Genomic DNA, 25,098 nt, shown 5'->3' on the forward strand with positions numbered 1-25,098 from the left:
GTAATCGACGAGTGATGTCAAAATCAGTGTTGCCACTTTCAAAAACCTAAAAAAATCGATTTTAAAACTTATAATTTAAATATAACCATGATTTCGCCAGTAAAAATTCTGAAAAAATTCTCAGTTTTAGTCCTTTTTATGTAGAATGACATATCAAAAAATTGGACTGGCATCTTTTTTCATTTTCGAGAAAAAAAAATTACAAGTTTTACAATTGCTGCAAAAGTACCATCAGAAACCTAAAAAATGAAAATTTTTGCATTTTTGAAGTATTTTACCAATGTGTAGACGATAATGTGAAAAAAATCCCCCTCCCCCCAATTTGTCGACAAATTGACGAAAAATGCATATATTTCACTCTTGAAATAGAAATTTATAGCACGAATTGTAATTTTTTTTCTCAAAAATGAAAAAAGATGCCAGTTCAATTTTTTGATATGTCATTCTACATAAAAAGGACTAAAACTGAGAATTTTTTCAGAATTTTTTAGTTTTTGCTTTCTTTCTGTATGACGAAAATTTTAGAAAATAATCATTTTTCAATGAAATCCTTCAGATTTATGGTGAAAAAAATCCAACTGTTCAACATTTTGACTTCGAAGATTGAAACTTTTGAGTTCCAAGTGTAAGATGATGTGATTGGATAGATATTAAGGTGGCTGTGTATCTGTTCACGAATGAAAAAAGCGAGCCAGCGTTGAAATTGTGTTTGAAAATCAAAATGAAATATCAAGAGATGAAAACAATTTAAAAATCAAAAATGTGTTTTTTTCTTCCCTCCATTGAGAGTACATTTTTCTTTCACAGGGTGTCTACTGGCTGAAAAAAGTACGAAGTTAGTTTTTTCTCCCAAAGAGAAGTGAATAAGTACTCGGAGACGCTGCTATGGGTGGATGAGAGTATAATGCCCCCCCCCCCCCACAGACAAATTTTCATCTAACAATTCCGCAAATTGGGCAAAATTCGGAAACATTTTGGATAAGGGTCTGCGATGAAAGAAAAAAATATTTTTCATTTCTCGAAACACAAATTTTTGAAAGCTTTTGTGCGTGCTTCGCTGGTTTTTTTCACTTTTTCGAAATCAAGATGGAAATGAAAAAAACAAGTTTTGAAGCCAAAAAATAAACTCATCAACAACATCGTTTTTATGCCTCTCAAAAAGCATTATCTTCAAGAGCTTTCGCTCTCGCATGAGCCTGTACTGTTTTCTTTTTTAAAAGCCAATAATGATCTTGCCCTGGCCCCGCAAACTCGTTTCCGCACATTCTATGTAATTATGAAGTCGTCTCTTCATTGAAATAGTTTTATTATTTTATAGAAATGTTCACTTACCTTACCATATTCATAAAATACTCGTTTCTTTGTTTCAGATCGGATATTAGAACATTTGAGAGCTTCTTTCCTATACAGTAGAAAAATTACAGGTAAAATACAAATTTTTCATCAACTGACATTTATTTTTTATCGAGCAAACGGATTTGTAATTCGTAATTTCTCATTTTCAATGAAATTACAAAAAAAAAACACCTTGCCCCTTCTACTCTATACCCGAAAATCGGAATTCGAAACCATGATTTGTTGATAATTGTACCATGCAGGCAGATGGTATCCAACCCTTATCATTTGGATATTCTGCTTATGCCTAATCCATAATAATCATGTATTTTAGTTGTTCAATTGTTGATGTCTCAGCAAGCTTGTCTCGTATTTATGATAAATCATCGATGTAAATCCAAAAAACAAAATAATTCACGTATAGGTATTTCGAATAACGATTTAATTTACTGTACACGCGATTAGTGTAGGTATGTATGTATATTTCAAACCATCAGTGCTCAAAAATACAATCAACTGGTTGATAAAAAGTAATTTCTTTATGACTAAGACTAGGGTAATCGACTCGACTGAATTACATACGTAGATACTTGGATGAAATTTCAAGGATGTTGAACGTAACAATTATAAATTCTAACGAATGTTTCTGCATAATACATCGTACATATGGCAACATTGTTGGCAAAAGTCATCTCGGCCACTTTGAATTCAGGATTAATAGATACCTTGAACGTGTAAATTCCTGGATTAAGTTCCGATATATCGACCCATTGGCAATCAATATGATGTCTGTAAATATCCGAACAATTCACAGATATTCCCTGGTCACCGTAATTAGCACAGGAGAAAAATGGACTCGCTCCTGATGTACACTGATTATCTTCTAAACAAAACGATGCCTTGTGTCCCTCAGCTACTCTGACGCCGGTTTGGTCCAACACGTCGAATGTGGCGAATATCTCCATGCTGTGGTAATGCCTTCAGAAATAACGAGTTGATTAGTCATCATTTTTGAATGAAATGCGAATTTGCATTTGGATAGGATTTAACAATTCTTACATGTGGCATTGGTGAAATTCCCATAGATGTTTTGGAATAAAAGGTCGAAATGCCGTATTACCGATATTGGTGATTTTAGCAGTGAATCGTAATAATCTTCTGGTTTGCATGTGCCAGTTGCCCTTCTTATTTCTTTGTATGCTATAAGCGGAGGAAGCTAGACAATTTTCCTCCATAGCACATTGCAAGAAATATAACTGTTTATCTTCCAAATACGCTGATCTTTCTAACTCGTCTGTATCGATGATTAAATCTGGTAGAACTTGAAACAGAAATTTGAAAAAAAATAATGTAATGTAGGCTTATTTGCAAGATCGGTAGCTAAGTACTATTTATATATATTTAAATGAATTTAAAAATGTCAAATTATCAGAAAAATAACCTACCGTTTGTACAAACAACGCCCGCTATCTGGTCCCTGTTTCCTGGACACTCTGTTGTGGAAGGATCAGTAATCATGCAATGATCTAGCCTGGACTCGTTGCCTCGACAATCAACTCCGCTTAGAATCATATTTGATGCATTGCCACCGAAGAAATTGGTTTGGGCAGCGTTACTGGCGTAGTTTAAACCAAGTGTTTTACATACGACCATTGCTTCTAGAAGACTCCAACTATCGCCGCAGATTACGCCCCAATCTGATGATTTTACATAGAGAAACAGCCTCGTGAAATTTCAACGGGCTAATTATTGTTACGAGAAATGAACGATATACATATTATGTATTACCTGAATTTCCTATTTTCACCTCGACTCTACCTTCTTCTGGTATTCTTCCACCCATTAGGCGCACTTTTAACGATGTTTTGAATATTTCCTGTCAGTGTTTTGAGAAAATTAATGACAAATTGTAGGAATTTATTGTGATTTAATATTTTTTTTGATCAGATATTGAATTGAAGAGCTAAATACATATCAATCAATCATGCAGATATCACCATTGCTAAATTCAGGGACGAAACTGAAGGTTTTGTGGGGGGGGGGGGTGTAATCGTAATGACTAAATTAATTTAAAAATTCCAATTTTCAACTTTGAAAGTTGATTGAAAAAAATTATCAAATTTTTAGCGATGAATTAGCATGTGGGGGAAGGGTGAAGAATGAGGATGGCATGAAAAGTTAGTTCACACGAGTCTCGAAAACCAGATGTAATTCCAATATTCCAAATAAACTTGTCCAACTCGATTTCATATAAATGTATGTAGGTAATTATCGATATCGAGGTTTTCGACGTGCACTGTAACTTCTCATTATCTATACCTACCCATCTCTTACCCTCATCCGGCGATGGGTGTCGAGCTTTGAAGAGTTTCATTCGCTCGATGGGGTAGAGTAGAGAGAAGAATTAAAAGTACCTACCTATTGATTTTACATCCTAAATAATATGCTGTAAGTCCACTACAGAAGTACAAACTACAAATATCGGAATATTGTAAGGTAGGTTAGGTACCTAACGCAACGCTCATTGATTTTAGCATATAGCAGATAGCCAGATCTATTGTTCTTTTCAGAGACATTTGAATTAGTACATGCATCTGAAATGTAGTCGTCGCTAGCATTCGTGTTTTACCTCGAATGCATCTGCATCCAAACGGCAAACACATCCAAACCCTTATAAACGTTCTCTTTTTAGTTGTTGCGTGTTGTGGAAGTTAGGTCAGTAACCAAATGTAACATAACTACTTCATTCTTCACCCTCCCCCAAACCTGTCTCGCCTATCTTACCCTGGCTTTGCCTTTTTTCATTCAACAATTGATAGAAAAGATCGTTTCATTGTGTAGCAGTGTGTTTTGTTTAGTAGAAAAAGGAAAGTAGCAGTCAGACGGCCTTTAGAATGTTTCCTACATATTTCAAATTTATTTTCAATGAACTAAGTTTATGTAGGCAAGGTAAAAAAATTGATCAAAAAGTGAGAGAATCATCAATAGATTAGTGAGTAGGTATTATTAAAATGGAAAATCTTACAAAAAAAATTATTCATCAATATTTTTCCAGAATTTTTGATTCTTAGGCAGCTAAAAATCGAGTTGATAGGTACTCAACCTACTTAGCGACTTTAATCAACATTTAAGCCAGTTTCCAGGCAATCCAGGCGGACATATCCACTGTAGTTTTTGAGCTGAGTTTTCGTAAGAGAAATATTTAATTGAAAAATTTGAAGTTTCCGGTAAAAAAATGCGTTTGCAGTTTCCATCTGGAAATCGTCTCAAATGTGGATGAACTCATAAAATATGTTCAGTATCAACTATCAAGTCCCTTTTTAACTGACCAAGATTATTATTCACACCATTCGAAGAAAATTCAAAACTCTAAAAAAATTGAAATTCACGCTGGAGGCTCCAGAATGGCTTGAAACGGTGAAATTCGGATTTGAGGGAGGTTAACATTAATTTCAGGACTTATTTTCTTTTATTTTTGCTGGTTACATACGTAGGTACTTTTTAAAAATTATAAATCACTGAAAATAATCAATTTTATATTCAAACATTTGCCAAAAAAATCGAAAACTGAATTTGGGCACTGGACAGCTAGAATTTCGGTTATGGGGATTTCAGAGTAGACTCTCTTCAAAAATTTCAATCGGGTTCACATCGAAGATGACACCTCGAGAAATTTTCTTGATAGGCAACTAGGTAGGTAGGTATTGAAACAAAAACCAAGTGTTGAAGTATGAACAAAAACACTCGAGCTAAAAAATATAATTGCACCCCTCTCCATGCTTTCAGACAACTAAAGTCACTTTGAAAACAAAAAAATGTACACATCTAAGACCGCCATAACTAGGAGTATTATGGCGAAAAAATATGTAAATAGTATAAAACAAATATTTTCGGAAGAGAAACAAAACACTCGAGCTACAAATTAAAATTACCTCCCACCTCCCTTCTCTCAGACAAACTATGCCATTAATTTTGAAAAAATATATTCATTTCAGGCTTTGAAATGTTCATTTTCAAAAATTTGGGTACATTAATTTGATTTTAAACAAAAAGACTTTTCAAATTTTTTCAGTTTTTTGCAAAAAGCAGGATTTTTAAGAAAGCGAGACTTTTTCACAATTATTTTATAAAGAAACAAGATTTTTATGCAGTTTTTGACAAAAAAAACTGAGAATTTTTTCGAAATTTTCCGACAAAAAAAATGACAATTTTCAGAATTTGTTTGGCAAAGTCAACGAAAGGCGTTACTTTTTGCGATTTTTGGCGGTAAGAAATACTTACTTTGATGGTAGCATTTTTTTTAGGGGTCACCAGACCAAAATTCAAGGTGGGTAATGAAGTGAATTTTCAATTTTTGGCGAATTTTTGAAGATCAAATTTGATTAAAAATAAGAAAAAATGAAAATTTAAACTAAATTGACCTGAAAATTTGTGATTTAGTTGACATCTGACACCCCCCCCCTAATTTAAAAGAGTTTGAAACCTCCATTTTCTGGACTCGTCTGCATTCACAAAACCTAGAAAAATTACTTCCTCAAAATTACAACTTACAAGGGAACCTCTTGAGGTCTCACTCTCCGATTTGAACGTGACCGCGATTTTTGGAAAGAGCATACTCTAAAACCCCCAAAACCAAATTTTCAGCTGCCCAAGTTCATTTTTCGGTTTTTGGCGAACGTTTGAAAATTCAAAAGTGACTGTTTATGGCGATTTATGCTTTTTTTTTAAAAAGTGCATACTTGATCCGTAAAATTGGGCAAATCAAGTCCAAAAACTAATATTAACTACCCAAATCTAAATTTCACCATTTCCAGCCGTTCTGGAGCTTCCAGCGCGATTTTTCAATTTCTCCAGAATTTTGAATTTGCTCCAGAAGGCGTGAATATGAAGTTGGGCAGCTAAAAATGGAGTTGTGTATTATACTCGACCTGTTTAACGAGTTAATCCACCTTTGAGCCGATTTTGAGAGTGACACCTCAAAAGTGGTTTTTTGACCATAGCTTTTTTCAAAATTAAAAATCCAAAAAATCAAAAGTTTCCCGTTTGCGTGGAAAATTTTGAAATTCGCGCTAATCGCTGTATTTCATCCAAAACTAACCCCCCCAAATCGAAATTTTATCATTTCCAGCCGTTCTGGAGCCTCCAGCGCGATTTTTCAATTTCCCCAGAATTTTGAATTTACTTCAGAAGGTGTAAATATGAAGTTGGGCAACTAAAAATCGATTCGTGTATTATACTCCACCTGTTTAACGAGTTTATCCACCTCACAAACGGTAAACTTTTGATTATTTTGATTTTTCAATTTTGTAAAAAGCTGGCCAAAAAACCACTTTTGAGGTGTCACTCTCAAAATCGGCTGAAATGTGAATAAACTCGTTGAGCAGGTCGAGTGTAATACACAGCTCGTCAAGAGGTTCCCTTGTTAGTGATTTCGATATGTACTTGCTCGGAACTTTTTTTTATAAAAATAGAAAAAAATAGCTTCATGGACAATGTTGTGTCTAGTTGTATTTCACAAAAGATCGAGGGTTTTATTGTGAGCATACTGTCTTGTGTTCTATTTCTTACGTTAAGATCCGTGTTTGTAACTTGTGTGTGATTCGTATAGCAGGCAAAAAACGGTTGCATTCATCATTTTAAAAAAGGTAACAAAAAAAAAAGATTCAAAATGAGACACCATCTATGTATCAACACTTCGAAGTACTTCTTACTCATTGAGTCGGTGCTGTCGAATGCATCTCGACTGCAGCGCGGCACTGTGTTCAGATGCATTGTAACGTTTCCAAAAAGAACAATAGGACTGTCTATCTGCTATACGCTATCAATGGCAACGCTGTATAACGTAACATAACGTCCACGCAGAATTACATACGCGTAACGTCAGTAAGTAACTAAGTAAGTAGAAATAATACGCGAGATCTCGCCGCGAACGAAATAAAAATAGTAAGTAAAGTAAATTTGTTGGAGCATTCTACGGATCTGGTCTTAACAAGTGTTAATATGCGAGATCTCGCCGCGAACGAAATAAAAATAGTATGTATAGTAAATTTGTTGGAGCATTCTACGGATCTGGTCTTAACTAGTGTTAAAGTTTAGAGTCGAGCTCGTAGGGAGAATTGACGCCCGCTCTACTCCGCCAGTCTTGAAATTCGGATTCGTCGCGTCGCCGTCGCTCGCTCGCTCGCTTTGTAAAACATACTCCTATTTGCATTTGCATTCGCCATCGTTTTTTATTTTATAAACAGGCGGCTTTTTACCAGATGGCGGTACTAAAATACTCATATGTTTGCCATGCATCTCGTCCACAACAGCAACAACAACTAAAATAATAATAATAAAAGAGGGAAAAATTTCCAAACTTTTTTTTACCGTTTCTTGCCCGAGTTCGTCGTGTTATTTTCATTGTAAATTCATCGTCGAATAGTCGTCATGGACGAGCAAATCGAATGAAAATCATCATGCGCGATTCGAATCGCGAATTTTCTTTTTTGTGTCTATACTTTGCTGTTGTTTTGTTTTTTTTTCGTTTTTTGTTTTTATTAAATTGTGCGCGTTGATGGTGTCGCTTTACTTCGATTTTGTGTTTTCTTTATTTAAATACCCACGATTCCCTTGTCGTCTAATTTCTCGTTGTTGTGTTCACTGGATGCGAGCTTAATGTTATTTGCGAGTACTCGATAATCGAACGCCTATTTACTTACTACACCTTAGCTGGAGTGCAGAAATCGCCAAAATGAGCACCGTTGAAGAAGTGTACGAAGGTGAAATCACCAGAACAGTCACCAGAAGGACTAGTTTCAAAATAAAAGAGGTAGGTAAAATTTTCGCTTACTAACTGCCGTTTCGAAGTACCGCATGTGCCGCTTGCTGACGGCCGAGTACCTATTCGAAAAAGTAGGTTTATTAGGTACCCATTGAGAGTTGGAGTTTGAGAGACCTACCAGGCTACCACTCGGTATTACCTACTAATTTGAGCTGGTGACATGTGCGTAATTTGTGCCACAAGTAAAAATTAACTCGTTAATTCGAATATCCTACATGATTTATAGGACATTCGCGTCGTTGCCGTTGCTGATACACACATTTCATTAAATTGTTGCAGCTAGCACAGCAGCTCATCAGCAGCCGTGGGTCCTCTGTTGGAATATTAAAACAAAAGTGTGATTAGGGACTAGGGTTGCTCGCAATGCGATGAAGTAGGTTAGGTACCTAGACCTACAAGTCGATAAAAAATGAAATGAGGGAATAGGTACGTAATCCCATCAGATCCAATAGAGGAAACCTGATTCGATCTGGCCAGACCTGAACAGATGTGATCTCGATAGGATTGGATCGGATTGGAATAGATCTGTGGGACACAGCTGAGATTGCACTTTCACCATTGTCCATTCCTTTCCAACAACTTGCATGAGAAATTGTTGAAACGATCTCAACACTTGGCCTTCACCAAACAGAAGCGACCGCCTCGCTAATGAAACTGATCAAAATAGCATCGATAAAACGACTGAATTCATTTGACCATTTGAAGCAGTGCCTTTCAGATTGTTTGAGCTTTACACAGGACAATATGTACCTTCGTAAACCCAATCAACTATGACCTATTCGATGAGTACATAGGTACACCTAGTTAGTAGCCAATGACCACGGGTTGGGTCGGGTCAGGTGGCATGATGAGGTGCAACGCCGCAACGCGAAACAAGAAGGTACATTTTCGATTAGGTACATTGCATGATACAAAATTAAGAATACGTAAACGCAAACGCGAACGCGCGATAAACAAAATATACAGTTAGTACGAGTAGGTATATGAGTATAAAGACGAAAGGAAACGGCGGCGTAGCGGGTCGCAGTCGCCGAGATTTTTGGCAAAATTTCCAATATTCAAAGCCTATTTGTTTAGCATGCCAACGTATTCCATTCTGAAAATAACCGCTGAAGCAGGCTATTGTATAATAGTGTAGTCCGTTGTTCCATCTTTTCATAGAAACGGACGCATCTCGACTTTCTTCCTGTATTTAATGTCATCACTATCGCCATCTCGGTCTTGGTTTCGCCTCGTTCGCGTAATAGCCCGCCAATCCGCCATTGCCATCGGCGTCTTCCGTAAGTCCAACTCCTAATCAATTAATGGACGGTACCGATTATCAAATTAGTGTTGGGTACGTTGCATTGCGTTACGTTACGTGGTGATCTAAAGCACCTATACAAATTACAATAAATGATCTTTGTCAATGCCTTTCCCTATACCTATAGGTTAAATTGATACGTGGGTAATGGCCAATGGGTATGGTACCTATGCGGAGATAATGAGCCCATGGACCGATATAATATGTACTTATTCATATACTTTCAGACTTGATAGAGGGTACCAACCTTCCCTACTACCTAAGTATAATGCTGTACCAGTATCCTACCTGTAGTTGCAAGTATGGCATACGTTTTATGCACCTATATGGAATTGCCTACGCAATACACATATACACATTACACATGCTGTAAGCTCAGAAATGAACTCACCCACTCCTACACTCTGCCAATACATATTATCTACGCGGACGTACGCGATGTACCGTACAACAGAAAGCAACAGTAGAAAATAAGCTACCCTTTCACTACCGCATGTGAAAAGTTTGTTTTAAAAATCTGTAAAGTGGTCTAGGCAGTTGGTTTATGACCAAGGAATGCAAATTTACTTCAAACAACTTTTCATCTGCCCCCCTCCCCATTCTATGGATGGCTTGGGACATATGTGTCCCACTGGTAGTGATTGATCCCAAACATTGGGACATATGTGTCCCACTGGTACTGATCACTTTTCAATGTTCTGAGCTTCCTATATAAAAATAATATCCAATTGAATCACAACTGACATTCAATGTTTGAGACTGAGCTAGATTATCTGCAAAAGTGAAAATTAATAAATAAAATGATCAACTGTACAATTCTTGCAAACTTTTCTCCTTCAATATTTAAAATTTGATCAAGACTAATCTCAACAACTCCAACGTCTTCTTCCTCAGACTCCGATGTATCAGAATGAATGGAGCTATCTATACTTAATTATATTGAAAAAAAGTATTACTCCATGAGAAAAAAGTTTTATTCATAGCACAGCACATTCAAAATCGAAAGGTTTCAAATTACCTTCAGTACATTCAGTTGAATAATATAAATCAGAATCATCATCATAGTCAGAATCAACATCTCCATCACTATCACTCTCGCCATCAGATATAATTATCACCCAGTATTTCTTTGAGGGTTGAGCCATCTGTGAAATCATCTTCCAGCTTTTGTTTTTTTCTTTCTTTACGAGTTTGTTTTTGCATAGTTTTTTTATTTTGTCAAGTATCATAAATGAAGTACAGCATGTTAATCATTATTCAGTCATGAGATTTCGTAATTTTCAACGCTATTTTCAATGAAAATCACAAAACAAACAGTCGGAAAAAAATAGAAATGATAAGAAATAAAAGAGTTCAGCATTAGAAATGAGGGCCTGGTTATACTTTCTACTCATACTTGCTCAATACAGTTGTAGCGCACTCTATGGCTCATTAATTAACTACATGTGTGTAGCATAGTGGAATGATGCACACAAGGCTAGGAATAACAATTGTGGTGCGTGCGACCCATTTGTCCCAGAACTGTCCCACTGGGATTTCGCGAAAAGTTGCTGGGACATATATGTCCCAGCGGTAGTGAAAGGGTTAAGCAGGTGTCTTGTCGCAGTCGCGTCTTTGTCGTCGCGACTCGCAATTCGCGAATCAAGGGTCGCTAGGAGCGCTAATATCTAGTTCTGAAAAGGTGATTAGGTTACCATAACGAACGTTATCAGCCATAAGATTGTTCGCTAGTTCTGGTGAACTTTTAGTTAGTCTTAAATTAACCCTTTGGAGGTTCTCTAGGTTTTCGGGTTAGAAAATTGAAGTGCCTTAATGAGTGTGATAGGGTACCTCGCCCAATTGGCCAAACCACAAAAAAGTCGAGCTTTTGATGAAAAGTTTTATAGGAAAATGAAAGTTTCCAAAAAACACAAATGTGACATTTCCTAAAAAAAATTGAATGTATGCAGAATTTTTTTTGAAAAAATGAACCAAAAACATGTGTCAAAAACATTGAACAAACGCACTCTTTCAAAAAATGAAATAAAAATTGAATTGGAAAAAAATAAAAAAACAAGGTTGAAAAAAAGTCATCTGGCAGTTCACAAATTCAGCGAGAATCAAATCTTGTTGGCAAAAATGCCTTTGTTTAAAGCACGAAGAGAAGAAAAATCTATGTCGCTAAGAGAGGATTTTTTATCAAGTCATAAAATCTTTTCGGAAATCGAGCCGAAATATGGGACAAAATTTAGCGAAATTGCGAGCTTTCTGGCAGGAGGTAACTAATTATAAAAACATTTTCGCCTTTATTCACGAGATGTAGCATAGAATTTTCTTTCATTTTGGGAAAAAATGAGTATTTTATCACTTATTGGAGTATAGGAATATGAAGATGAAGATGAAGAGAAATAGTAAAAATAGTAAATAAAAATCCAAATTCATCTACGAGTTCAGTCTTTCATTTCGTTTACGCTGTGGATTTGTGTTTTTGTTCACTATTTGAGGAGCTGGATATCAAAACGCCGTAAGTCCATTTTGCAAAATTTTCAGAAATGAGGAAAAACTGTGTGGGGGGGGGGGGGGTCGGGGGAAGTCGAAGGGGGTCAAATGTGGTATCAGAGGAAAGGGGAAGTCACCATGACCTCAAAACATGAAAGTGCCCAAATTTTTGAGAACCGGGGGGAACGTGGGGAGGGGGAGAAAAAAAGTTACTGCGTTTTGATCTGAAAAAAGACAGTTACTGCGTTTTGATCTGAAACTTGCTACAAAAATCACGCACATTTTATATCAAAACGCAGTAAATACACCGGCACTCTCTTACTGAAATAAAAACACATGGGTAGAGAACCATTTTAATGATTATTATCTATTAAATAGTAAAAAAAATATTCAAAATTGAAGCGCCGTTTGCCATAGTGACTGAGTTATGACACAAGATTTTGTTTTTTATGTTCAGGCCAAGTGTGATTATGATTGAACAATATGTTGGAAATTTTTTAAAAGTCTGTAGTTTCATTACCAACAGTAACCACCTTCTGAAATCAATGTTTACCAACCTTAAAACACAAAAAACGCTAAAATAGTGTAGTTACTGCGTTTTGAAGTAAAATTGCTGGTTTTTACTGCGTTTTGAAGTAAATCTCAACTTTGAGTGGGATTTTCGAGATGAAGCATGGCGGATGGATTTACGACGATGGCTGCAATCGATTCCCCGTTGAATTTTACATAGGAAAACACTCTTATCTCAATTTTCATAAAAATGGACTTACGGCGTTTTGATATCCAGCTCCTCATTTCTCTTCATCTTCATATTCCTATATGTACTCCAATAAGTGATAAAATACTCATTTTTTTCCAAAATGAAAGAAAATTCTATGCTACATCTCGTGAATAAAGGCGAAAATGTTTTTATAATTAGTTACCTCCTGCCAGAAAGCTCGCAATTTCGCTAAATTTTGTCCCATATTTCGGCTCGATTTCCGAAAAGATTTTATGACTTGATAAAAAATCCTCTCTTAGCGACATAGATTTTTCTTCTCTTCGTGCTTTAAACAAAGGCATTTTTGCCAACAAGATTTGATTCTCGCTGAATTTGTGAACTGCCAGATGACTTTTTTTCAACCTTGTTTTTTTATTTTTTTCCAATTCAATTTTTATTTCATTTTTTGAAAGAGTGCGTTTGTTCAATGTTTTTGACACATGTTTTTGGTTCATTTTTTCAAAAAAAAATTCTGCATACATTCAATTTTTTTTTAGGAAATATCACATTTGTGTTTTTTGGAAACTTTCATTTTCCTATAAAACTTTTCATCAAAAGCTCGACTTTTTTGTGGTTTGGCCAATTGGGCGAGATACCCTATCACACTCATTAAGGCACTTCAATTTTCTAACCCGAAAACCTAGAGAACCTCCAAAGGGTTAAAGACAATGAAATTCCCTGTCGATTGATACTAATTTTTCATCATTTAGAGGAAAATTAATGATTTAATGAATACTTTTATTTACCGCATTTTTCATACTATATAAGTATGTCAACTTTAAACTAAAAACTGTCGAAATTTTCAGTAAACCTATGCATATGTTAAAATACCAAAATGTTCGGAATTTCATCCTCTTTAAAATTATTTTATACCGAAAAGCTGTAGAAGCAACCGTTCAAAAGTATTCGAAGTTTGAAGTTGTGAAAACAAGGCAAAAACCAGCTACGGACAGTAAGTATTGAATTTTAAACTAAAATTACTCGAAATTTTCAGTGGACACCTAGGCATTTTGATATAGCAAAATGTTCGTAATTTTATCCTCTTTAAAATGCTTCTTTACCGAAAGCTCTACTTTCAACCGTTCAAAAGTTTTCGAAGATCAAAGTTGCGGAAAGTGATTATTCATCAACACATGTTTGAATTGATAACAGTGGTAACGCAATTTGAACGTTTTGGTGACATTATCTTCGAAAACTTTTGAACGGTTGAAGGTAGAGCTTTCGGTAAAGAAGCATTTTAAAGAGGATAAAATTACGAACATTTTGCTATATTATATTAAAATACCTAGGTGTCCACTAAAAATTTCGAGTAATTTTTGTTCGAAGTTCAGTACTTACGATTCGCAGCTGCTTTTTGCCTTGTTTTCGCAACTTCAAACTTCCACAACTTTTGAACCGTTGCACATAGAGCTTTCGGTAAAAATCCATTTTAAAGAGGATGAAATTCCGAACATTTTGATTATTCAAAACGCGCATATTATGCTCACTGAAAATTATGAGTATTTTGAGTTTGAAGTTGATGTACGTAGTATGCAAAAATCAGCAAACTAAAAGTATTCATAAAATCGTTATTTTTTCACGAAACGATGAAAATTCAACATCAATCGATAAGGAATTTTATTGTCTTTAATTTGATACTATACCAAAGTTCACCAAAATCCGCGAATAATCGAAAAAGTTGAATTTTTTACACGAAAAATTGCATTCACCTTTTCAGATAGTTGACGGAACAGCCGCTAGGTGTCAGCCACTTCGTTTTTTTTCGCAAATGACGGCAGCCAGTGCCACCCACTACGGGTCGTGCCCTATGCCATGCCATATGCCGCGCGATTCGCTGAAGAACTCGCCGTCATATGTGCAGATACAGAAGTACACGTGCGAGTAGGTACCTACATATTCTCGTATAATAAGTACATAAGTACATAAGTACATACCTACGAGTACAAATGACTTCTTTTTTTTCAATTTTTCCCGCATCTCGCGCATCTATAGTGCTCGAGTTTACGTTGGCTCGATTTGATCGAAAGCCAGTGCAATAGGCCAATTTGTTAATGGCTAACGCAGCGGCTATAATACGAGTATATACTATGTAGATAAAGCTATAGCTGCTAATAACTGCCACATCCAAACTGTAAAAAAAAAAAAAAAAAACATCCACGTATTGACCTGTGAATGTGTGATACTAATAATACGAGTCCGAAGAGCCTGAAAGTTATTGAATTAGATGTGATGCATGATGCATGGAGGTGGCTTCTGATGAAGTGAGGAGGTCGGGGTCACGTATACTCGTACAATTTTCAATATCGTAGTAGGTACGATTAAGTTTATTCTATTCTCAACACCCTGTAAATTCAAATTCAAATCTACGCTGTACCCGCACCGACGCGACGTCATTTCTTCTCCTTCTCTCTTGAAATACCCTACTTACTTTAATTTATTTCGGCGAGAGGTTGCATTCCATAAGATGTTAACGCATAACGCTTTTACCAAAGTTTTCTTCAAACAATTTTTCACCATGGCGACCAATCGTTCATAAAATCCACCATGCCATGGAGCCAATTCTGGTATGAAGTGCCAATTAATTTCAGGAAGCAGAGTACTGGTTAGTTTGAATTGTTTTGCATTATCTGAGGTTATATGCTGTGGCCTACCTCTTCTTGCAATAAATCGCCTCAAAGCAAGTAGAAATTGTTCAGAATCGAGTCCAGCAGCCATTTCCAAGTGTATGGCTCTTGTTGTAAAACACATAAATAAACAAATCCATATTTTGTGATGATTTGGCTTCACGTATAATGGTCCCAAGTAATCTAGACCAGTATGGATGAAAGGTAGTGACTCAGTAACTCTAGCCAAAGGTAGTGGGGCCATAGCAGGTAACTTGTAGGGACCCACAGAAAAACGAATGCAATTTGAGCAATTTTTTAATATCTGGCGAACAGTGGATCGACCTTTTGGAATCCAATAATACTTGCGAATGTCAGCCAATGTGTGAGAGACACCAACATGAAATAGTTTCTGGTGAGTTTCAAGTACTATGAGTTTCGTGAAATGATCATTTCCAGGTAGTAATTTTGGAAAAAGTGACTCGTCAATAAATGCATTCTGGATCCTTCCTTTACAACGTAATATACCATCACCATCTATTTCTAGTCCAAGTTGCAGTTTCAAAAGATTTGATCTTCCTCCAGAAATGTCTGAAATTACGTTTTCGTAATATTTATGTTGAATATGACGTTCCCACATAATGGTTGCTTGTGTCATTTCTTCACAAGGAGTAGCAATTTGTTTTCTGATTTTATGTATAAATTTCAAGCAGTATGACGTGATTCGGAGTAATTTTTTCAATGAAGAATAATTCGTTGAATTTAAATTGAACGGAGATGCACATTGAGAATTAGTTTCGTTAAAAAGTGTGACAAATTCAATTTGAGCTTCATCATCAGGAGTAGAATTTATATCAGGTAGTTGACATGATGGCCATTTGTCATAACTTTGAGATAGCGTAGGACCATTCCACCAAAAAGAATCCAATTCTGAAACCAATTTACCTCTTGTTGCCCAATCTGCTGGATTATCCATTGTAGGAACGTATTTGAAAATAACATTTTTAGCTGATTTAATTTCTTTGAGTCGATTTTCTACAAATATAGGCAAAATTCTGTTTGATTTTATCCAGTGTAAGACACATTGTGAGTCAGTCTATAAATAAGTTTGTTCAAGTTTCAAATTTAATTGTTTTATTACAAAACTGATGCAACGAATGCCTATTAAGACACCCAGTAATTCTAAACGTGGTATTGTGGTGACCTTCGGAGGTGCGAGACGAAGTTTAGCAAAGAGTAAGTTGGTTTTACACACTGAACCAGTAATTTCTCTCAAGTACAAGGCGGCGGCATATGCATGTTTGGAAGCATCGGTAAAACAATGAAGTCCAAATGTTGAATCAGCTGAAGCGAGTATATTTCGTGGAATAAAAATAGTTTTTATGGCGGCAAGATTTTCGCGAATATTTGACCACGCTTCTAAATCTTTATCAGCAATTACATCATCCCATTCATATTTTTGTTGCCATAAATACTGAATAAGTACCTTAGGTTGTAAAAGCACTGGACATATGAGACCTAATGGGTCGAATACAGACGCCACTACTTTTACGAGTGTTCTTTTAGTCACACGTTCAAAGAACTGTAAATCTACCCCTAATTTAATGCTTATTTCGTCTGTCGTTAAATTCCAGTTGATACCTAGTACAGAGGTTTCAGTTGGTTGGTTAGGTGAAGGAAGTTTACTTCTTAGCAGGGGACTGTTTGTGATCCATTGACGAAGATTCATGTTAATAAGAGAAAAAAATCTCCTTTGCTACCTCGTAAAGTATAACAGCTTCATTTTCGTCAAATAAACCAATAACTACATTGTCAGCGTACATATTTTTGGCTATTAAATTCGCAATTCGCCTCGCAGCATTTTTAAATGTCAAATTGAGCTGAATATTATCATTGTTTGCAATAGATTTCAAGTGATGTCGAATGACTGCATTTAATAACCAAGGGCTTGAAATAATTCCAAATAATACTCTAGTAAATCTGAGAATCAGCAAATTATCAAGTGTGACTGGACCAAATATATCTTTCAACCATAAAAAACGAGCTGCATCTCTATCAACTTTATGGAGACCAAGTTGCAAAAATGCTTTTTCAATGTCAGCTAAAATGACATAAGGATGAGTAAGAAATCTAATTACATAAAAGGCCTGGCAAATATTCCATCAAATTTTGACCTCGATATAAACAATCATTGAGACTGTTTTCACTTTTCTTCAATTTGGCAGAACCATCAAATACAATTCTAATTTTAGTTGTTTCCTTTTCTGGTGTAATGACTGGATGATGAGGTAAGTAATGTTTTACTGGTACATTGATTTCATTTTGAGGAACAATTTCCACAATTCCTTTATTCAATTGATCTCGAATTATATCATTATATTGAAGTAATATGTTTTTTGAGTTCAAACTATTCATGAGAGATTTCAATCTACCAAATGCCAAAGGATAGCAATTTGATAATTTGGGGGGGAATTCTTTCCAGGGCCAAGAGACTACATATCTGCCATCTTCAAATTTAATGCTATCATTAAATGCTTTTACAGCAATATCATCACCATTAATTGCAGGGTTCTCACGAATACCAATCACATCAAGATCCCATAATTTTTTCACGTCATTGTCAGTGGGTGTTAAAATTTTCATTTCATTGGCAGAAATATTGTCCTCATTTTCTGTGTAAGTGATGAAGCTCACTAGGCAGTTTTTCTTGCTCATATTTGCCAGTTACAATCCATCCCAGTTTTGAATGAATTAAATATAACCCTGGGAGAATTTCCCTTTTCTCATTTAGCACAATTTCATGATAGTAATCATTACCTACCAACATTTCAATAGGTAATTCAGTATTTTTGTCAGCCAATAGGAGGCCTTGAAATTTTCCTGATGAGATTATTTAATGATTAGAGCCAGATAATTTTCCAGAAATTTCAGGTACCACATTAACTTTCATATCCAAAGTTGTGAAATCAGTCAATTCTATGGTCAAATTAGTTAGGCCAGTTTTCATCCGTTTTGGTGCTGTGTTGCCAAATGTAAAAACAGACAAAATTTGTTCATCATCAGTTTTTAAATTAGCTCGTTTTCTCAAACTTTCTGTAATGTAGGTGCATTGACTTCCACTATCAAGCAATAAACGAGTCAAAATTTTGTGTTTAGTTTTTGGATCGAATATGCATAAAGTTGCTGTTTGCATAATAACTTCTTCATTTATAGCCATAAGAGATGATTCTTCCATAATTTTCTCATTTTCAACTGGTTTGAAAATTTTTGGACAAAGACTTCTATGATGATTTTTAGAAACTTTACAGTGAAAACATGGTTTATCCACTGGACAATTTTGAAGTAGGTGCTTTTTTGACAAGTAAATAAAACATCCTCCTTTGATTTTCTCTTTCCGCGATTCTAAGGTAAGATACTCTTTGCATTCGTCACTCCAGTGTTCTTTAGAGCAATAAATACATTTCATAATTGTATTTCTCAAACTGTTATAATGTGGCGCTGTTAAAAGAGAAGCAGTGGTAAAGTTGGGGTTGCCTTGATCTTGACCATAACGACTTCTTTCATTAGTAGTAGTAGAGGTGGTAATTCCTATAACTTTTACTACATACGTATGAATCTTCGGAATTTGAAGATGTGTATTTAGTTGTAGGTATACATTGTATGTACACATCACATAGTGACCCTACATCCTGCACGAGTGAAAACATTAATGCTCATTGCTCATCATGCAGTTTGACAGAAGGAATTACGTTAATTTACCCGTTGTAATTTTTTCTGCTTATTCTAATTCTGTCAGCGAATGCGACGAGTTTTTCTAAATATAAACTACACTAGATAATCTCTCAACCTCGTTCAAGGTTAAATCCTCTATTTTTACTTTATAATACATCGAGATGCTGAAAAGAATCAGACATTATACTCTACTTACATATATTTTTTATCGTGTTATTATCGAACTGCGGCTACGTAGCCTAATAATGAGTAATTGAAATCATCCATTAAGCCCGCCGCCAAACCGCGACTTTCTTTTCTCAGTTTTTATAATAGGTAAACAATCTCAAAGTTTTTTACTCGCTGCGCTTACCTACCTTCTACTCGTACTTACGGATGTACTCGTCATCTTCTCTATTATATGAATGAAAGCCCTGTTTTTTAGACCGCGCATTACGTCTTTATTTATGGACCGATTTTCTTGAAATTTTGATAGGTACCTACGCGTGAAATCACGTCTAGACGGATCTTAGCTATGAAAAGCTCAACTTGATTGTTCCAAAAAGCTACAATTGAGCTTTAAAGTTTTTGTGACGTCACTCAATTTCGAGCTTTCAGTTCACGCTCGAATATTTGTTATTTGCTAAGCATTTGCCAAAATCCAATTTATACTTCACAGAAGAGGGACGGGGTTCGACTGATATAGGGATATTTGAGAGAACTTTATGGGAAGGGGCACTGGGCAGGGGGTTCGACTGGACTGAATATAAGAAGTGAGGTTTTTTGATTTTCTAAAAAGTAGAATGATGTATAAGATAACCATGTAGTCGAGGGGCCCGCATAAAGATCTATTGCGCCCCCCCACCGCCGATCCACTGGGCAAACTTTTTTTCTTAAAGGGTTAGTCCTAAGGAACGTTTCTAGCCGTTGCCCTCCCCCAAAAGTGACCCTACTTACAAAATGGCGGCCATTTTGATTGACAGATCAGCCGAAATCACAGATTTTACGTTCCAACATAGGACTTGGATGAAATTTTTTAAACCGTACAAAGGTACGTATAGATCGAGAGAGCAGGTAAAAATTCATCACCTGTCAAAATTTTAAGTGCTGAAGTGCCATTTTCGTTTTTTTGTGAATTTTTGAAAATCAAATTTAGGTAGGTCAAAAGTGAGGGAAAAAATCAAAATTTTACCAAATTGACCTAGAAAGCTGAAATTTGGGATATACCCTATTTTTGACCTGTCAAATCGATTGGAAACTGTTTTAAACCGTTTTAAGTAGTTATGGAGCCTCCGGCAGATTTTTGAAACTTGAAATTCCCACAAAATTTCATCAAAGGAGTTGAAAAGCCGAAATTTATTCTGCAAACTAATTTCAATACGTTGGGATCCACCACCACTCCAGCAACCACGCAAATTCCAATTCCCAAATTTCAAAAAAAAAATGATGAAAATCAAAATTCTAAAATCAATTTTCAATTTCTAACAAACTTCTCTCACCGGTCACCTCTCTCTGTCTCTCGCCGTTGAATAATAATAAGTAATTTAAATTTGAAATAAAATAATTATGTTCGATTTTCGAAGGCTGGATTTATTTCGCTCTCGCGCTCGGCCTCAGCAGTTTCGGGCTCTCGGCAGTCTCGGCTCTCACCAATAGGTTTCCGTTTTCCGTGACGCGTGAGCGCTTTTATATTATGAATGACGTCAGTGTTTGTTGGACGCCAGGCAGCCAGGCTTGCGAAAAACTGAAAAATGAGGGGGTTTTGGCCCCCTAGCAAAAATGTGGACCACGTGGGGGAGCGACAACATCACTTTTTAAATCAAGGGAGATGTCCTCTACAATAATCAGCCATCAGATCGCGGGGAGCTTAGCGCCCCGTCGTTAAAGGACGAACGATTAATGTTCTAAATACCGAACTTGTTTGTTGTTACAGACATCATCCAAGAAAACTACCACTACGATGACAACGCCGGCCAAATTAGTCAGCACGAATTCGACCGATATCAAAAAATACGAAGACATGGACGTGGATCAGCTACTAGCCCAGCTGTCTCCCGAAGAAATTCAAATCCTAGCTAAAGAAGTCGACCCCGATGTGAGTTAAACGTACGGTGAATTAACTACGATTATTATTATTATTGGCCCAGTGCGGCCCAGTACGCTGCCGCATCATATTTTTATCGGAATTGGGACGATAGTTTTCGCTTTCGCCTCCGCCTTCGCCGAGTAAAAATCGAATTTGTCAAAGGCTTTAGCGTATCCACTGTCCAGCATTCACTGTCAGTTCAGCTACTCTTACTTTATACTCGAATAGGTGGCGCGAATTCGTATTTACGAGTGGAATATATTTCAAAATGAATGCCGATTTCCACGCGTGTTTCAGAACACTGTTGTAGTTACGAAGATAATTTAAAAATTATACATATATTAATTCTTGGCAACGCAGTCTATCTTTACGAATGCGGTAATAAGTAATGTTGATTATGGCTGGCAACGCTTTTTGCTTCTGTTTTGGATTCGTTGGCCAAAATATGTGAACTTTTCGTGTATTAGTTTAGTGAATCCTGGAAGTGGTTTTGAAAAAAAGAAAAAAAAACCACCTATACGCCTTGTAGCGTAGTGGTACGTCTGCGTCTACGTACGACTGCGAGTATACGCATGCACGAACGACAGTAGGTATAATAAATACGATCGCCGCCGTTGTCAGTCATTTATTTTCTTCGTAATATAAACGAATATAATTAGCGAGGAAGAAGAAAAAATGTTTAATGACTCGATGGCGGAAGTTTTTTCATTTCTCACCTTGTGTTTTACTGCTGTCTCAAAAATCAAAACTCGTCGATTTCGAATTCATTTTCATTATTTTTGCTCCGAGTTTTTCCAACCCTGGCTTCCCATTTTTTAAATATGTACATACATGTGTACTTATAAGGTGCACCGGGGGAAGTTGGAATTCGGGGTAAGTTAGAAAACTTGCTGTAGCACCTAGAGGTTTATATCTGGCGAAGTGCCACTAAAGGTGACTTGAGGGTACTACCCCTACTTCATCACTGCATAAAAATTTTCGCGATTCAGTTTCATTTTAGATGTCTTTGGTTCAATTGTATTTTGTTGCTATTTTGAACTTATTTTGAATTTGGTCTAAAATACAGACTTTCTATCTCTTAGTTTTTCGCATATAGCGGACGAACCGTGCGTCCTAGTGAAAATCTGATGAGAGTGATCTCAAAGAGAATTAAATTCTCTACAATTTTGTTTCTATGCAATTTTTCTAGGACGCTCGGTTTGTGATCTACGCCTCTGCAAAGTTTAGCCTGTTCTGACTTCCCCCAATTGGGGTAAGTCAGGACAGTTTATATTTTATTCCACTGAGTGAAAGCTACTGTGTCAATCGCGCTCAAATTTTTACCATAGGTTAAGAACCCTTATGGGAACCTACATAATAAATTTGATCCATTTTGGTTCATTAGAAGGGGAGTAACAGCTGGTCAAAGTTGAAATTGCGAAAAATCATTCTGACTTGCCCCGGTGCACCTTACTTATGTAGTTGTTAAAAATTCAACGACGAAAATTTTCAATTTTAATTCAGGATAGTTTATTACCTCCTTCGCAAAGATGCAGCTACGAATGTTCCAAAGAACCAACCGGACCTGTGAATAGGAAGAAATTAATCGAACACATAAACAAACAAGCGTTAGAATCGCCAGACAGACCCGAAGCGAAACCTTACGTAGCCGGTACCGTAAGAGGCAAAAAGGTACGAGTATATAGGTAGCTATAATATGTACAATATACGCTCGACCAACGATATGTTCGTTGAACAAATTTGCTTTGTTTCCTACGATTGATTTAAACTTACGTTACGTTTGTGTATTTGAATCATCAACAGTGGGTGCCTCCTCAAAATGCTAATCAAAAAGGAGAAAATGAAAAAATTGCAATTGATCTCGACGACGAATACGAAGTTGCTTTGAATAATGCGTCGCAAGAGGAAATTATTGACCTTGCTGGTTCGTATGATTATTTTACATTTTGCGTTTACTGTCGAGTATTTTTTTCTTTCTTTCTTTCTTTCGTAACACGTATTATTCGTATTTGTGTATAGATCGTCGCATGTTTTCGACATCTATTTTCGGTTGTCGCCATACTGATTTACGTTGATAATTCGTCGTCGTTTTCGTCTCAGTTGTTGTTATACATATATATCGCACCTCGGGAGTAATAAGGTCACATCTCAAAAAAAATTGATTTTGATGTTTTTGCATTTTTGGGGTTTGTATGACCCCCCTCAACCAAAAATTACACTTTGAGTTGGGTACATTATCTAGATCTTGTAAAAAACGCAAATGGCCTAACTCAAAATCTCAACAACATTGCAGGTTGTTTGGAGTTATAAGGTCACATCTCAAAAAACTCCACCTTTTTTGAGCAAATTTCGTACATACAAAGTGTTAACAAATAGTTTTGATTGTTTTGAATGTTTGTCAGTTAGAAATAGTCACAAGGAGTGCATTTTTTATTGGTTTGTACCAAATGGAAAAATTTTTTTAATTTGAGAAAAACTCAAAAACTAAGCACTCTAGAAAAAAACTAACGACATTATGTCGACTGGAAATTTAATTCTCTACAACTTTGTTATCGTGAAATTTTTTTGGACGCTTCCTTTCACCTCCACATCAACTTTAATGAAAGGTTATAACTCAAAACTTTTTCCAAACATTGAAATATTTCCTCTTCAAGATTGTATTTTTCAAAGTGTTCTTATGCTAAATGAAAGTAGGATACCAGATCTTTAAAATGAGGTGCTATGAATCAAGTTTTTAAAAAGAAGAAAATCACTCCTGTAAAATTTCACTTTTTTGAGATGTGACCTTATTACTCCCGAGGTGCGATATATATTTTTTTGATCGTATTTGCGATTTCTAATCGTGAATTCACTGGGAAACCTACGTGGAAAATGGAAACAGATACGATTAGCATCAATAAAAAATTACAACAACATACCTGATTTAGGACACAATAACGAGACAATATACGTGACAATTAACACTAAAACAAACGAACGATTATCTCGATGGTATCGAGAAATACAACCTAATGTGTGGAAATTTGTAAATGATATTGCGAATGAAGGTTTACATGATTGGATTGATGAGAGTTAACCTGGTCTTCGTCTGGAGTCTTTACTTTGTAATGATGGTCCCATTACGTCGCCGGATAGCTCTGGTCGTTACTCTTGTAATCTGGAAAAGGCAAAACATATCAAACTATTGAATTTCGACATAGACAAAGGTACACGATCGTTCAACTCAACATGTGAATGAGACAATGGTCACCAGGCTAATAACATGAATACATAGGTACTCGTAGAGCTTGAGCTATGAGATTTATATGAGCATGTAAGGGTCTTGGCGCACCGAATATACATACATGTATTCAAACATCTTTCATGAGGTCTCATCTTTCTAGACCCCCACCACTGCCGTCCTATGGGACATACGAAAAAATTAAAACAGCTATTTACAAGAATTTTTCATATAGGTCAACTTTTATTCAGGTAACTTCTCTTCAAAAATTGAATCCTAATCCACTGAGAGCAAAAGCATTGATTTCGAGGGCAGAATCCTCAAAGATGTGATATGAGGGAGGGGGGCAGATCGGGAAGAATTTCCAACATGATTACAGTGGACTTTCTTGTACGAAATGAAACTGCAATAAAACTTTGTACCTACGATAATTTGTTAGAGATCGAATTGCTATTTTGCTGTACTACGCATATATGTAGTGTAACCTTACCTATAATCGTACATGTACATGTGTTTGCACTCGTCGCGTAATTTCAACCAACACTATCTCGAAAACTATCAGACATACAGAAAAAATACATAGAACCTTTTTTGTAGGAAATCCGAAGTTCTACATTTTTTCTCTGAGGTATTTTATCTCTAAATACAACCATTTTTGAGAAAATTGCGAAAAACTGAAAAATGAGGGGGTTTTAGCCCCCTAGCAAAAATGTGGACCACGTAGGGGGGCGACAACATCATTTTTTAAATCAAGGGAGATGTCCTCTACAATAATCAGC

The 25,098-nt window shown here is 36.0% G+C and overlaps 2 protein-coding genes across 8 annotated transcripts in view; one reads left to right on the plus strand and one right to left on the minus strand.

Moving 5' to 3' along the window:
- Positions 1-1,760: 1,760 nt before the first annotated feature.
- On the minus strand, positions 1,761-4,237 carry LOC135840968 (lysyl oxidase homolog 2A-like). The gene is made up of 5 exons (XM_065357734.1): positions 3,754-4,237; positions 3,124-3,211; positions 2,781-3,032; positions 2,395-2,656; positions 1,761-2,313 (listed from the first exon to the last, which is right to left on the minus strand). Exons 2-5 carry the CDS (start codon positions 3,176-3,178, stop codon positions 1,938-1,940), a joined length of 945 nt encoding a protein of 314 aa, XP_065213806.1. The 5' UTR covers positions 3,179-3,211; positions 3,754-4,237; the 3' UTR covers positions 1,761-1,937.
- A 3,088-nt stretch (positions 4,238-7,325) lies between these two features.
- Positions 7,326-25,098, plus strand: part of LOC135840966 (tropomodulin-like) — a 37,420-nt gene continuing 19,647 nt past the window's right edge. For 4 of the 7 annotated variants that reach the window (XR_010557816.1, XR_010557817.1, XM_065357730.1 and 1 more), the window contains exons 1-4: positions 7,331-8,146; positions 20,947-21,108; positions 22,603-22,770; positions 22,903-23,023. Coding sequence is in view for 5 of the 7 variants with exons in the window: in XM_065357730.1 (XP_065213802.1) it covers positions 8,069-8,146; positions 20,947-21,108; positions 22,603-22,770; positions 22,903-23,023 (529 nt within the window). In the remaining 2 variants the exon portion in view is untranslated. Of the gene's footprint in view, positions 8,147-20,946; positions 21,109-22,602; positions 22,771-22,902; positions 23,024-25,098 lie in introns of all 7 variants that reach the window. The other 3 variants (XM_065357733.1, XM_065357732.1, XM_065357731.1) reach the window with 2 other exon arrangements.

The sequence above is a fragment of the Planococcus citri genome, chromosome 3 (genome assembly GCF_950023065.1).
Source record: "Planococcus citri chromosome 3, ihPlaCitr1.1, whole genome shotgun sequence".
Lineage (NCBI taxonomy): Eukaryota > Metazoa > Arthropoda > Insecta > Hemiptera > Pseudococcidae > Planococcus > Planococcus citri.